At 42.1% G+C, this 14,280-nt stretch overlaps 1 protein-coding gene across 1 annotated transcript in view; it reads left to right on the forward strand.

The window, feature by feature from the left end:
* NEK10 (NIMA related kinase 10) overlaps positions 1-14,280 on the forward strand; it is a 180,126-nt gene that overhangs the window by 160,272 nt on the left and 5,574 nt on the right. Inside the window, exons 33-36 of the mRNA XM_077809309.1 lie at positions 5,794-5,904; positions 8,260-8,368; positions 10,016-10,068; positions 10,160-10,215. Of these exons, the coding sequence (XP_077665435.1) occupies positions 5,794-5,904; positions 8,260-8,368; positions 10,016-10,068; positions 10,160-10,215 (329 nt within the window). The remainder of the gene's footprint in view (positions 1-5,793; positions 5,905-8,259; positions 8,369-10,015; positions 10,069-10,159; positions 10,216-14,280) is intronic.

A 14,280-nucleotide genomic window follows, 5' to 3' on the forward strand; every position in this document is an offset into this window, starting at 1 on the left:
GCAAATCCTCTGTCTGTGCAATCTTCCCTACCCTGCCCTGCCCTATCAGTGTGCCTTAGTTGTGTGTTGGAGGGCCCACCTGGAGAGATAAGCAAGTATTTCAGGCTCCACACCCATTCAATCCCAGCCTCTCTTCTCAGATGGCCCTCAGAGACATTAATCAAAACCATTTGTGGTTATCATAGCATGGACACCTGATAACTAAGAATGGGCAGCAGCCACCAGGCTCACTTCACGCAGTCCACTGAACAGACAGTAAAAATGTTGATACTGTTGCCTCTGTTCTACCCACGTGGCTCGTCAGAGTTTGGGGCGCTGGGGATATTCTAGTTGGAAGTACAACTCGGTGATAGGTATTTCTTTGATGCAGTTTTGTTCATTTATAGAAAATGTATAAACATCCTGTGTCTGTGAACACAGAGGGAACCAAATAGCAGGAAACAGCTTCTTTTGCTCACAGGACCAAGAACACTCTTTTCAATCTGCACCCCTGACCCAAAAACCACACCCCAGGTTACTGCCAGAATCAGACACCATGCTTTGAAATGCCTTTCCGGCTGTCACTCTGTTTCTCAGGCTATGTCTAAACTAGAGAGTTTACAGTGGCACAACTGTACCCATGCAACTGCGCTGCTGTAAGATCACTTGTGTAGCCGCTCTGTGCCCATGGGAAAGTGCTCTCCTGTCGACGTAATCCACCCCAACGAGACGCTCTCCCACCGGCATAACACTGTGCACACTAGTGCTTATGTTGCTCAGAGGGGTGGAATATTCACAGCCCTGAGCGATGTACATGTTGCCGACATAACGGTAGTATAGCCATAGTCTCAAGCTTTGTCTACACTACAGACTTTAGAGCGGCACAGCTGTACTGCTATAAGGTCTCCCGTGTAGCCGTTCCATGCCGGCGGAAGAGAGCTCTCCTGCCAGTATGATTGAACCACCCCCAACCAGCAGCGGTAGCTATGTTGGTGGGAGAGCGTCTCCCCCCGACATAGTGCTGTCCACATTAGTGCTTTTGTCCGTGAAACTTCTGTTGGTCGGGGTGTTTTTTCATACCCCTGACTGACAAAAGTTTTTCCAACAAAAATCTGGGGTAGACAAAGCCTCAGTCTCTCCGATGTTTTTATTTGTTCTGCCTTCTCCTGACATACCCACCCACTGTGGTCACAATACCCCATGAAACCCTCCCACCCACATAGTGCTAGTTTCTGGCCAGACAGGTCTTGGTTTAGGTGTGCCACCCTAAGTGTTTGTTACAGCTATCGGAAGTGAAGGGTACATTCACACCCAGTCTCAAAATGCTTTGTAATCCAAGCAGTCCCCAGTATCTCTCAGCAGCAACAACGCTTTCAATTTGGGCTAGATTTGAAATGGTGACCTATGGATGAAAGGCTCCATGCCTTGTAACCAGATCCCTTGAGAGTTCCAATTATTTGTTTATTTTTTTACAGATCTGAGGAAGAACAGACTTTAAACATGCTTTTAAAATGCTCAATTGCAGATCTCAGCTGACAACTAGAAGCTGAGGTTTACAAGGGAGAGTTCTTATTGCTGGTTCTTGGCTGCCAGCAGTCTTTCCAATCCAGTTTCCAAGGAAACAGGTTTTGGTCTGATCTCTGAAAAATAATGTAAGAATAAGTTTTTTAAAAACCATTATGTAAAACCTTGGCCTTATTTTCACTGATCTAACATCCGATTTCATGGAAACAGAATCTGGAATCAGACAGCAGCAGCTGAGACAACTCTGGTTAATTTCAGTTGCAGTTCCCTAAACCCCTGTACCTCACAATGCCCCCAACATATGCAGGTATTTGGTATTAATTCACACGGTATCACGTGCTTCTGTTTACTGATAGGATTAGAAACATTCATCATCTGATTGGCTGAAAGTTCTTAAGGGTTTACAATACAACATATGAAAGACATTGCCTACGTGAAAAGAAAGCAGCATATATCTGGATGTAACTGGTTCTGATGAAGCCCACAGGTTCTGATCTCAATTTGGCCTGTGTACATCAGGAATAACTCCATTAAAGTCAGTATAATTGTTCTGGATTTATACTAGTGTAATAACCACAGTTATTCCCAGAAAAATACAAAAAACAAACAAAAAACACCAAGTAGACTTTATAGCAAGATATGTGGAGATGGTCTGAATAGTGGTCAAACCTTTCATGTGTCAAAAAGTTTCCATTTAGTTATAAATGGCATTTGTTCATATAAATTTATGAAGTGTAACATGGGTTAAATCACATCTATGAATATAATCCTGGTCCAGACAATTTGAACACAAGGATCCTGATTCTTCACTGAGTTGTACCCTGTGTAGCTATTTGCACCAGTGCACTGTGATTGTGTCAAGTGCTACCAAATCAGAAAGGTAGTTTTACACCCTTGGTGCACAGGGGTAAATGATTATGCAAAGTACCAGGCAGTGGAGAATCAAGCCCAAAGTGTAATGTGTGTTATAGGATGACTACATCCTCCATATTGGAATGATGACCGATACAAGTAGTTTTTGGAAAGTGTAGGGGACAATTTCCTGGTGCAAGTGCTGGAGGAACCAACTAGGGCAGAGCTCTTCTTGATCTGCTGCTCACAAACCGAGAAGAATTAGTAGGGGAAGCAAAAGTGGATGGGAACCTTGGAGGCAGTGACCATGAGATGGTCGAGTTCAGGATCCTGACACAAGGAAGAAAGGAAAGCAGCAGAATACGGACCCTGGACTTCAGAAAAGCAGACTTTGACAACCTCAGGGAACTGATGGGCAGGATCCCCTGGGAGAATAACATGAGGGGGAAAGGAGTCCAGGAGAGCTGGCTGTATTTTAAAGAATCCTTATTGAGGTTACAGGGACAAACCATCCCGATGTATAGAAAGAATAGTAAATATGGCAGGTGACATAACACCTGGCTTAACAGTGAAATCCTTGCTGATCTTAAACACAAAAAAGAAGCTTACAAGAAGTGGAAGATTGGACAAATGACCAGGGAAGAGTATAAAAATATTGCTTGGGCATGCAGGAGTGAAATCAGGAAGGCCAAATCACACCTGGAGTTGCAGCTAGCAAGAGATGTTAAGAGTAACAAGAAGGGTTTCTTCAGGTATGTTAGCAACAAGAAGAAAGTCAAGGAAAGCGTGGGCCCCTTACTGAATGAGGGAGGCAACCTAGTGACAGAGGATGTGGAAAAAGCTAATGTACTCAATGCTTTTTTTGCCTCTGTCTTCACGAACAAGGTCAGCTTCCAGACTACTGCACTGGGCAGCACAGCATGGGGAGGAGTTGACCAGCCCTCTGTGGAGAAAGAAGTGGTTCAGGACTATTTAGAAAAGCTGGATGAGCACAAGTCCATGGGGCCGGATGCGCTGCATCCGAGACTGCTAAAGGAGTTGGCGGATGTGATTGCAGAGCCATTGGCCATTATGTTTGAAAACTCATGGCGATCAGGGGAGGTCCCGGACGACTGGAAAAAGGCTACTGTAGTGCCCATCTTAAAAAAGGGAAGAAGGAGGATCCTGGGAACTACAGGCCAGTCAGCCTCACCTCAGTCCCTGGAAAAATCATGGAGCAGGTCCTCAAGGAAACAATTCTGAAGCACTTAGAGGAGAGGAAAGTGATCAGGAACAGTCAGCATGGATTCACCAAGGGCAAGTCATGCCTGACTAATCTAATTGCCTTCTATGATGAGATAACTGGCTCTGTGGATGAGGGAAAAGCAGCGGACGTGTTGTTCCTTGACCTTAGCAAAGCTTTTGACACTGTCTCCCACAGTATTCTTGCCAGCAAGTTAAAGAAGTATGGGCTGGATGAATGGACTATAAGGTGGATAGAAAGCTGGCTAGATTGTCGGGCTCAACGGGTAGTGATCAATGGCTCCATGTCTAGCTGGAAGCCGGTATCAAGAGGAGTGCCCCAAGGGTCGGTCCTGGGGCCGGTTTTGTTCAATATCTTCATTAATGATCTGGAGGATGGTATGGATTGCACCCTCAGCAAGTTTGCAGATGACACTAAACTGGGAGGAGAGGTAGATACGCTGGAGGGTAGGGATAGGATATAGAGGGACCTAGACAAATTAGAGGATTGGGTCAAAAAAAATCTGATGAGGTTCAACAAGGACAAGTGCAGAGTCCTGCACTTAGGATGGAAGAATCCCATGCACCGCTACAGACTAGGGACTGAATGGCTAGGCAGCAGTTCTGCAGAAAAGGACCTAAGGGTTACAGTGGATGAGAAGCTGGATATGAGTCAACAGTGTGCCCTTGTTGCCAAGAAGGCCAATGGCATTTTGGGCTGTATAAGTAGGGGCACTGCCAGCAGATCGAGAGACGTGATCGTTCCCCCGTATTCGACATTGTTGAGGCCTCATCTGGAGTACTGTGTCCAGTTTTGGGCTCCACACTACAAGAAGGATGTGGAAAAATTGGAAAATGTCCAGCGGAGGGCAATAAAATTTATTAGGGGACTGGAACACATGACTTATGAGGAGAGGCTGAGGGAACTGGGATTGTTTAGTCTGCGGAAGAGAAGAATGAGGGGGGATTTGATAGCTGCTTTCAACTACCTGAAAGGGGGTTCCAGAGAGGATGGATCTAGACTGTTCTCAGTGGTAGCAGATGACAGAACGAGGAGTAATGGTCTCAAGTTGCAGGGGGGGAGGTTTAGGTTGGATATTAGGAAAAACTTTTTCACTAGGAGGGTGGTGAAACACTGGAATGTGTTACCTAGGGAGGTGGTGGAATCTCCTTCCTTAGAAGTTTTTAAGGTCAGGCTTGACAAAGCCCTGGCTGGGATGATTTAATTGGGGATTGGTCCTGCTTTGAGCAGGGGGTTGGACTAGATGACCTCCTGAGGTCCCTTCCAACCCTTATATTGTATGATTCTATAAGTAAAAAGCTGCCCTGACAATAGGGCCTGACTAACAATTGGGACTTTACATTTATTTTTAGAGCGGAAAGGTGATTTAAAAATTCAAACACAAAAGATTTCATCTTTCATAAAGAAGAGAGTTCAGAGGATTCTCCTATAAGAGACCTATTTCACCATCTGCAATATGCTGCATGTTTTTCTTTGTTAAACAGAGAAAAAGAGGGAAATGGATTTTGATGCACAAGAACATAGATGGAAAATTTTCCTATATTGGTATAAAGTCAAAACCTTTCTGGATGCTTTACAGACAAGTAAAATATAAAGTTCCTGTCCTGGAAAGCTTACAATAGAAGGGCCAGATTCAGCCACACTTTGTCATATTGAGTAGTGTATTACAGCCTTAAGCAAAGCCCATTGAAATCAAGGGGAAGATTCCCATTCACTTTATTTTGCATTGTATCAAGCCCTTATCCTCATATATAGTTCCACTGATTTCAATCCTGGTAATTCAAGATAACCAACACAAAATCCAGCCCAAGCCTTCTCCTCAGGACCTGTTCTTCCTAGGGTTCCTCCCTTAAGACTACCTAGTCCCAGAAGTTAGATTACTTTGACCAGTGGGGCCAGTCCTACCCCCTCTATATCCACAATCAATATAACAAGCTACACCTGTCAGAGTGAGCTGGGCCCAGTTACCATCTCTTCAGGTTTCAACACCTTCTAACAGGGTGGGTGAACAAAAGAACATTATTACAATATGCATTGTTTCAGTTTCAATACAGTAGTTTATTACTTGGGCTATTAAATATCAGTGTCTGTATATACAGTGTAACTACCATTTTCAAAAATAACACTGTAGGAAATGTGGTCTGTAGAAGAGTCAAAATTGAGCAGTGATAACAGCTGTTTCTCTGTCCCTATAGCTTCCTCCAGCTTTGCATTGCCACTTGAAAAGAAGAGTTATTGAGAGATTCAAGAAATCTCTCTTCAGCCAACAGAGCAATCCTTGTAACTTGAAATTGGAAGTTAAAAAGGTGCAGTATTGTGAGACGTACCATCCATTGTGGTCTTCATCTCTTTTCTATTTGAATTATGCTATATGAATTAATCAAGGGGAGGGGGAGAAGAATTTTATAAAGGTTAATTAAGATGCTCTGAAATGTTCTTCATGTTCATCTTCTAGTTTAGTCATGAAAAATAAGTGTCTGATTCAACAAAAACTTACTTATGTTTTCAAATAATTAAATTTTTGGCATTATCCCCACACTCTGATTCCAGTAAACGATTTTTAGTTAGTATCACAAAAACTTTGATTAATTTGAAGTTGTTTCCAATTTTTGTGGAAAATGTTTAGGCAAATGCTTTAGCCACCTTTTAGTTGATAAGTCTGAAGGTCTAGATAAGCAGTGGTACAGATTGGTTTTAGATTTTGTCTTTGATCAGAGGCACACACATTGTAAATGGAAAGATCCAGCCAGCTGCTAATAAACAAAACATAAAATCCACCTCCTCAGAGATCAGAGAACTTGTTTTTCCTTTCATGGATCAGATCAGGATAGTAGCAGGGAGCGATTTAAAATAAAACAGCAGAAGATCAAAACAGTCACATAGACGTTTTCTGAAATTTATTTTATAACATAATATGATGATTCTCATATCTTTATCTTATAAATATGAAATAGAATTTTTTTTCAGTTCAAGGCATAATGCTGAAAGGAAAATTAATGCTTGCTATTTTTTTTTAAAATGCAAATGCCTCCCTCGCTCAATAGTCTCAAAAATGGGCCTCTGTTAGCATAATATTTTATTAATTATTTACCAAAAAATGTTTCACAATACAGAACAAACAGGGTTGCATTTTTTTTTATCATTTAACCTTTCCTTTTCTTGTCCTAGGATCAAATTGCAACTGTGTTTAAACTGAGGGGGGAAGGGCTAACTTTTTGTGTTAAAGGCTAATAGAGCTGATTATGTCAACTCCTGTTATGTTATCATTACCAACATTTTGGTATTTTGGAACAACCTCTTTCTACTCAAAGCATGAATTCTTAGAAAGCACTGAAACTGCCCAATGCTCTTGAAGCCAAATTATTTGTCCTAATTGTTGACTAGTCTGTTAGCAGTAATTCAGTGTCACCACTTGAAAATTACTGAAGACTTGCAAGCATTAAAGTATATTTTTTCTGGTCAGATATAGATTCAGCCTCTGTGATTCTGGGCCATGTACACAGAAGCATTGTGGTACAAGAAGGTGATAATCCCTTTCTGTGGGGAGACTGTATTTGGAAGACTGAATTCAGTTCCGAATATCTCCCTACCAGAAAAATGCAGGCAAGTTGGAAGCAGTTAATAGAACAATGAAAAACGTTCAGGGGGCTGGGAGGATTGATGGATGAGGAAGAAGTAAAAGCTAAATATTTGAAAGTCAGTGGGAGTTGGGTGGCAAATTTCAGAATCTCAGCCCAGGGCCACCAACATGAAGGGTAGTTTGTAGTAAAACTAGAAGTTAATGGGATGCAATTAAGTAGAGAAAAGTTTAGGATGAGCCCTGGAAGACCCTCCCGGACAATGATATTGTTATATTGTACAATCATTTTCAGTGGGAAATGGTGGAAGGCCTATTGCCTGAAACATCTCAAATTAGTGTGAGCAGGTGATTGGATTAGAAGAACAGACTGTTAGAAAGATTCCTGCATTGCCAGAGGTGAGGGTGGAGAACAGGACCTCCCATAATAGGTTTTGTCTGTGTCTAACCAGTGTGATTCTACAGCATTAAAATGAGAAGAGTGTTGATTATGCTGGAGATACTGTAGAGTATGGGGACAGACATTTCTTTCTTATTTATCTACAAAGATGACATTGTAATGTCAAAATGATACTGGATCCTACATCCCTATGTAGACACCCCAAAATGATTTGATTCTCAATTTTCATATGTTCACAGCAGTCAGTTGAAATCAAAAGTGATGAGAGCCCACTGATAGAAAATCAGGCAATTTAAATATGAATTTAGGAACTTAACTTTACGTACGAAACTTTGAAAGTCTCAAACTATTGACTATTTCTCCCCTAGTTTTGAGAACACATTTTTTCTTTTTTGTTTTCATATAAAATTTGCACTTTAATATTTCTTTCACATGTACCACATAGCTGTGAGGCTTATACTGAGTGCAGTTTGGCTGCCTTCAGTGTTTGATAAATACCTCTGAAGGGAAGAAAGTAGAGCATTCATGACAGAATTGACCAGTTCTTTATTCATTTCAAATGTATTGAAAGCCCTTTTCTCCTCTAACTCTGGATTTTAGGAGAGTGAAAAACTACTTATGTTCTGTGATGGAAGTTTTTGGTGTAAAAAATGTAGTTTTAATATGGTTTTTGCTTTTTTCCAGCTGCTTCAGGGTTCTCCTGAACTGATTGAGCCCAACTTTTTTATAGCAGATTGCCATTTGTTACTTCACTCCTCAGGGGGAAATATATTGGCCCCAGATGATAGAACAGGTAAGGAAAGCAAACAAAAACCCATGATCTGAAATACACTTTTCAAGTCGGATACATGGTATTGAGATGGAAGCTTTCAGTAAAGAGAAATTAACTCTTTGTTATCAGTTACTGTCTTTACTGACAATTAAGTCGTATTTGCGCAACTGATTTAAAAGACAGAATACTTTGTGATTGTGAACCAGACATAAGCATTTAAAAGAATATGTTCTTGAGTTTGGGGGAGGATTTTTTCAAAGAGACAAATTGCAGTTAGGTGCCTAACTGCCATTGAAAGGCAGTGGGAATTTGGTGCCTCTTATTTGTGTCTTTGAAAATCTTCCACGTGGGTCTTAAGCAAAGCCATATTTTAAACACTGTGCAAGAAAGAACTCTTCTTATACCATGTTTTAAAGTGGTTGCACTAACATGACTTAATTGCCTCTCTGGATGGGGCCTCAGAGAGCTGGAGAGGAAACAGTAAAACATAGTTCATCTGCTCCAGCACTCTCCATACAAGGGCTTGTAAACATGTATACTTTTCATACATAGTTATCATCAAATGTGGTTTGCACCTAAGTTGAACACTCCTGCAGACAATGAGCTCCATCCTTAGCAACACCCAATAAACACAAGTGCAAAGTACTACACTTAGGAAAGAAAAATCAAATGCACAACTACAAAATGGGTAATAACTGGCTAGGCAGTGGTACTTGCTAAAAAAGACCTGGGGTTATAGTGGATCACAAATGGAATATGAGAACACAGTTGCAAAAAAGGCTAATATTCTGGGGTGTATTAACAAGAGTGTAGGAGGTAACTGTCCAGCTCTACTCAGCACTAGTGAGGCCTCAGCTGGAGTACTATGTCCAATTCTGGATGGCACACTTTAGGAAAGATGTGGACAAATTGGAGAGAGTCCAGAAGAGAGCAACAAAAGTGATAAAAGGTTTAGAAAGCCTGGTCTATGAGGAAAGGTGAAAAAACTGGGCATATTTAGTCTTGGGACAAAAGATTGAGGGGGGACCTGATAACAGTCTTCAAATATGTTAAGGGCTGTTATAAAGAGGATGGGGATCAATTGTTTTCCATGTCCACTGAAGATAGGACAAGAAGTAATGGTCTTAATCTGAAGCAAGGGAGATTTAGGTTAGATATTAGGAAAAACTTTCTAACTATAAGGATAGAATCATAGAACTGGAAGGGACTCTTGGCAGATCTAATTATCTAGACTATTCCTGTTAAGCTCTGAAATAGACTTCCAAGGGAGATTGTGGAGTCCCCATTACTGGAGGTTTTTAAGAACAGATTGGATAAACACCTGTGAGGGATGGTCTAGGTTTACTTGGTCCTGCCTCAGAGCAGAAGGCTGCCTGATGGCCTGTCGAGGCCCCTTCCAGCCTTACATTTCTATGACTCTATGATCACAACCACATACAAATGTCCAGAAGATCACATCATACTGTAAGAATTTCCTCCTCCCACCAGTTTCCATGATCACTGTGGTCAATGCAGCAAAAACAGATGAAGATCAAGATTAGCTATTTCTCTTGTTAATAAACTGTTCTGTTATCATTCTGGCTATGCTGTGATTGCTAAGAAACGCTGATGAGGCACATGTAAGCCAAAAATTCAGTGATTTAACATTGCCTGATATTTGCCTTATAGGCTTTCCTGGTAGTTTTGACATGGAGGAAGGAATGACATATGAACAGATGCAGGTCAGCTTTTCACGTTCTTCATGAACAATGTTTTCTTACTTCTAACCAGAATATATATTTTTTACTAACCCGAATTTGCTTTAATCTGTAGTCTGTGATTGAAGAGGTTCTGGAGGAAAGTGGTTATTACAATTTCACTTCTAACAGGTGAGTTTCAAAGTTCAGTTTCAAAAGGAAACATTAAATTATGATGTGGTAAGCCAATGATACATTATCTTTTATTTCCTAATTGTAGCTTTCTCTTTCAGTTTTAATGTAACACATAATGTTATGGCATATAGACCTGGACTGGATAGAACTGATTTAGGACATTTTAGCCAGTCTTCTAGATCAGCCACCGCTGCTGTATTCTTTGCTAACAGAGAAGAATGGTGTTTGCTTGGTAGCAATTTCCTCTCATTATTCCATGTGAAAACTCAGTTGAAACAAAAGGCACCTCTATCCCATTCATTTTAATGGGAGTTTATTTTGTCATAAACCCCTACGACTACAAGACTGAACCTAGCATAGTCAGTATAATGTTTGGATGCAGTACAAAAAGGAAGAAATGTAGGTGCTAACAAAAAAGAGCAGGAGGAAGTGAAATGAAGATGTGTTTGAAACTGCAGGCAGCAGTCTCTCTCTCTCTCTCTCTGACACACACACACACACACACACACACATTACATAAAGAGGGTTATGCGTGGAGATACTTCATGGAATATAGAATAACACAAGCCTGGTATTTCTAGTTCTGTTTACCCATCTAGTCCTAAAGCACCTTCAGCAGATTTTTAATAATTCATATTTCCCCTGTTGAAGAAGTGGTTCATCTTTGCTTCTTTCCTTGGTCTTCCCCAGCAGTCTGCTCCTGTTACCAATGACCAACATTTTCAAACGTGGGGACCTAAAATTAAAGCTCCTAAATGCATGCTTAGGGGCCTTAAATAAAAGTGGCCTCATTTTCAGAGGTGAGAAGCACCTGCAGCTCCTGATGTTTCAGTGGTATTTGCATAGGTCTAACAAGGCTATTATATAAATGTACCACAGTTTTATAGGCATTTACCTCATGCTTACTGACTGGCACAAAACATCGTACAAAGACTAAATATAACTAGGCAGGTGTTCGGTGCGTGTGGGCAGGAGTCTTTTACACACATTAGTATAAAAAAGAATCTGTTGCTTAGTGGAACTATACATAGATGTTAGCATTGCTGCAAAGTATGTGTGTATGTCAGCATATTGCATAGGAATTGGGTATTAATGCACATTACACCATCAGCTCCAAAATGGTTCATATTCGCAGTCTTCTAGTTCCGATACCTATTTCTCAGCTCTGGTCCCATGTGTGTTGTGGATTCCCTAACGTATCTTGTTCTTTGGTATCTACATTTTAAAATGTTTTTCTAAGTCTGCCATCTTCATTTCCTGACAAATGACCATGTTTCCTACACTATGCTCTGCTCAATTCAATTTTGAGCCCTCTGAATCCTGCACATTTGTTTCTCCGCACTCACTGTCTTGGTAGCCAAACAGTGCAATTTTGATAGCTATCCCGTACAGGATGATTCATGTAGCCAGCAGACAGACATCATTAGGTTTTACTGTATCTCTAAATCTCCAAACAGTTCAAGCTGACTGAAAGGACAAATCACCCTCCTCAAACTGCAATCCATGCTGCTTGTCAGTGTCCACCATTATTTGGCCTTATTGTACTAACCATAAATGGGACTGCAGACCTCACAGCTGCATCCCATCAGCCTTGCCTTGCCTAAGGGAGTCTTGATCTCCTCCTACTTCTACATACACTGTGGACTGTCTCAGGAATAACTACAACCTTTCCAACACTAATCCAGCATATCATGTGACTCCTTGCAATCCTCAATTATCTCCTTTTCTTAGGCAATAGTTCATAAATAACAAGGCTTTGAAAAAAGTTATTAATCATAGAATACTAGCAGGAGTCTGTGTGCATTTTTCTTCTAGCAATCTGCTGAACCTTCCTTCTACTTTTAACTCTCCTGGCTGTTTAAAATGCTGTGTTCTAGATCTAGCTCTGGAGTTTCTAAAGTGAACAGCAGGAGTGTTGCAGGGCTTATGGCATGGAACCACTTAAAGCTGTTGCTTCTGGGAGGAGATGGAGTGGTCAGAGTCTGTGCACTTTCTTCCATGGAATTTTGGAGCTAAAGTGCTCCAGCTGCTGCACTGAGCTTACGTCATCCTTCCAATAGTGCAGCACAGGTGCCTGTCATGCTGCCAGTTCTCATCACAAGTCTGGCAATATTTGTTTTCTTATAAAGTCCTAGCTCCTGGGGATGAGTGATTATGTGAGAACCACAGCTTTTCACCCTCTTTTTTAAAATAAGTTTCCAGCCTTCGTTGTTCAGGAAAAAAGCCTGAAAACATGAACTCTAGAGGCTAAAAAAGATTGCCAAATGTAATCTCATGATTTGTAAGCCAATCTTTTTTCATTTCTGGGGCCTGACTCATGATATTTGAACACTTGGAATTGACAGTACTTACTCCTAGGGGAATTCTGTGCCACTGTACACGTGCAGAATTCATGTCCCCCCGCAGATTTTTTTCCCTCTGCAGAAAATTCATTCTGCTGGGGAAGCGCTGCAGTTATACCTTTTGACCACCAGGGGCTGCTGTGGTGCCAGAAGAGAGGGCAGCCAACTCTGGGCTGGAGCAGCCAGCCACAGAGAGGGAGGGTGCAAAGGCTTTCTTCCTCACAGTGCCCTGCCCATGGGGCTGGGTGAGAAGGCACAGGATATGTGGGGGAGGGACAGAGTACGGCACACAGAGCTGCTGGAGGATCACAGAGACTGGGGTTCAGAAGGGATAGTGGGGGGACAGACTGGGGCAAGGCACTGGAGCTAGTGAGGTGATAGCATTGAGCCAGGTGCTGAATCGGTGTGGGGGTTTAGGGCCACATGATGACGGGGGGGGGGGGGTGGAACTGAATGGGGGTGCTGAGACACTGGGGGCAGAGGGATGCAGGGACACATGGGGACAGTGGGGGAGAGGGTGGCAGAATGGGGGTGCAGGGATACATGGGTGATTGGTGTTCCAGGGACACACAGGGACAGGGCGGATGTGCCTGACTGAATGGGAGAGGCTAGGGGTCAGCCAGGATATGCATGGAGGAGGCTCCCCAACTCCCTAAAAATCACCCCCCCAAAAAATTTCCATGCTTCTTCCCCCACACCCAACAACCCTGCAGGTTCACTCCCAGGCTCCTTCCCAGCAATTAATTCCCTCTCCCTCAGCTTCTCTGTTACCCCTGACTTCCCCAAGCCTTTGTACTGCTTCTGAGGGGTGCAGAAAATACATTTCTGTATTGTAGTTTAAATGAGTTATTACTCAAAGTTCTGTATTAATATGTGCAGGTTTGTACTTGGGTGGCTTAGCCCAAGCTGCAACCCGTGGTGCTGTGGCCACACTGCTGTCTACATGCTCCCAGCTGCTTTGTGGATGTATCCTGTATTTGATAGCGAATGCAAAATCTACAGTTTGACTGCATACAGCACAATAATACGGGTCCCCAGTTCTTCCAGGAACACATTTCTTCTGGAAAATTCTTTTCTTTTCAGCTTTTTTCTATGTTATGTATATTTTCTGCTCCCTTAGCACCTCTACCCTAACTTTCTGCCTGCAAGAATCTGGGACTGGATGACAAGGGGTGGATCACTCAGTGAAATGCCCTGTTCTGTTCACTCCCTCTGAAGCATCTGAAATGTATCTTGAAAGGGCTTTCAGTTCATCACCTAAATCACTTGCATCAGTATCGCATCATCATGTGTCAACACTGTCTCTAGTGCCCTGCCCTGCTGGTGTAGGTCTTCTTCAGGTTTAGTGAGGAGTTTTGGAATATCATACAACATCCCAAATGTACTGCTGTTTTCCTTGAGCTGCTTGAAACGTTCTTCAACTGACTGTATTGCACAATCTAGCACCTGGTTCAAGGATTCGACTTTGAATTGTTGTTTGGGGTCTCTTATGGGATTATCCCGTGCCTCATAATCAAAATGTCGTCTTCTTCGGTGACTTTTGTATTCTTGAATGGGTGGGGAAATAGCTTCAGTGTGAAGTTCCTCTGCCAACTTCTGTGCACTCTTCAGCATGTTTTGAAATCCTTCATCTGACCTGTAAGACTGTAGGTATGACTTTGCTTTGTCCAGTTGTTCCGTTGCTCCAGATATATCAAGGTCAACACCTTGGAGTCTCTTG

The sequence above is a fragment of the Eretmochelys imbricata genome, chromosome 2, assembly GCF_965152235.1.
Source record: "Eretmochelys imbricata isolate rEreImb1 chromosome 2, rEreImb1.hap1, whole genome shotgun sequence".
NCBI classification, from domain to species: domain Eukaryota; kingdom Metazoa; phylum Chordata; order Testudines; family Cheloniidae; genus Eretmochelys; species Eretmochelys imbricata.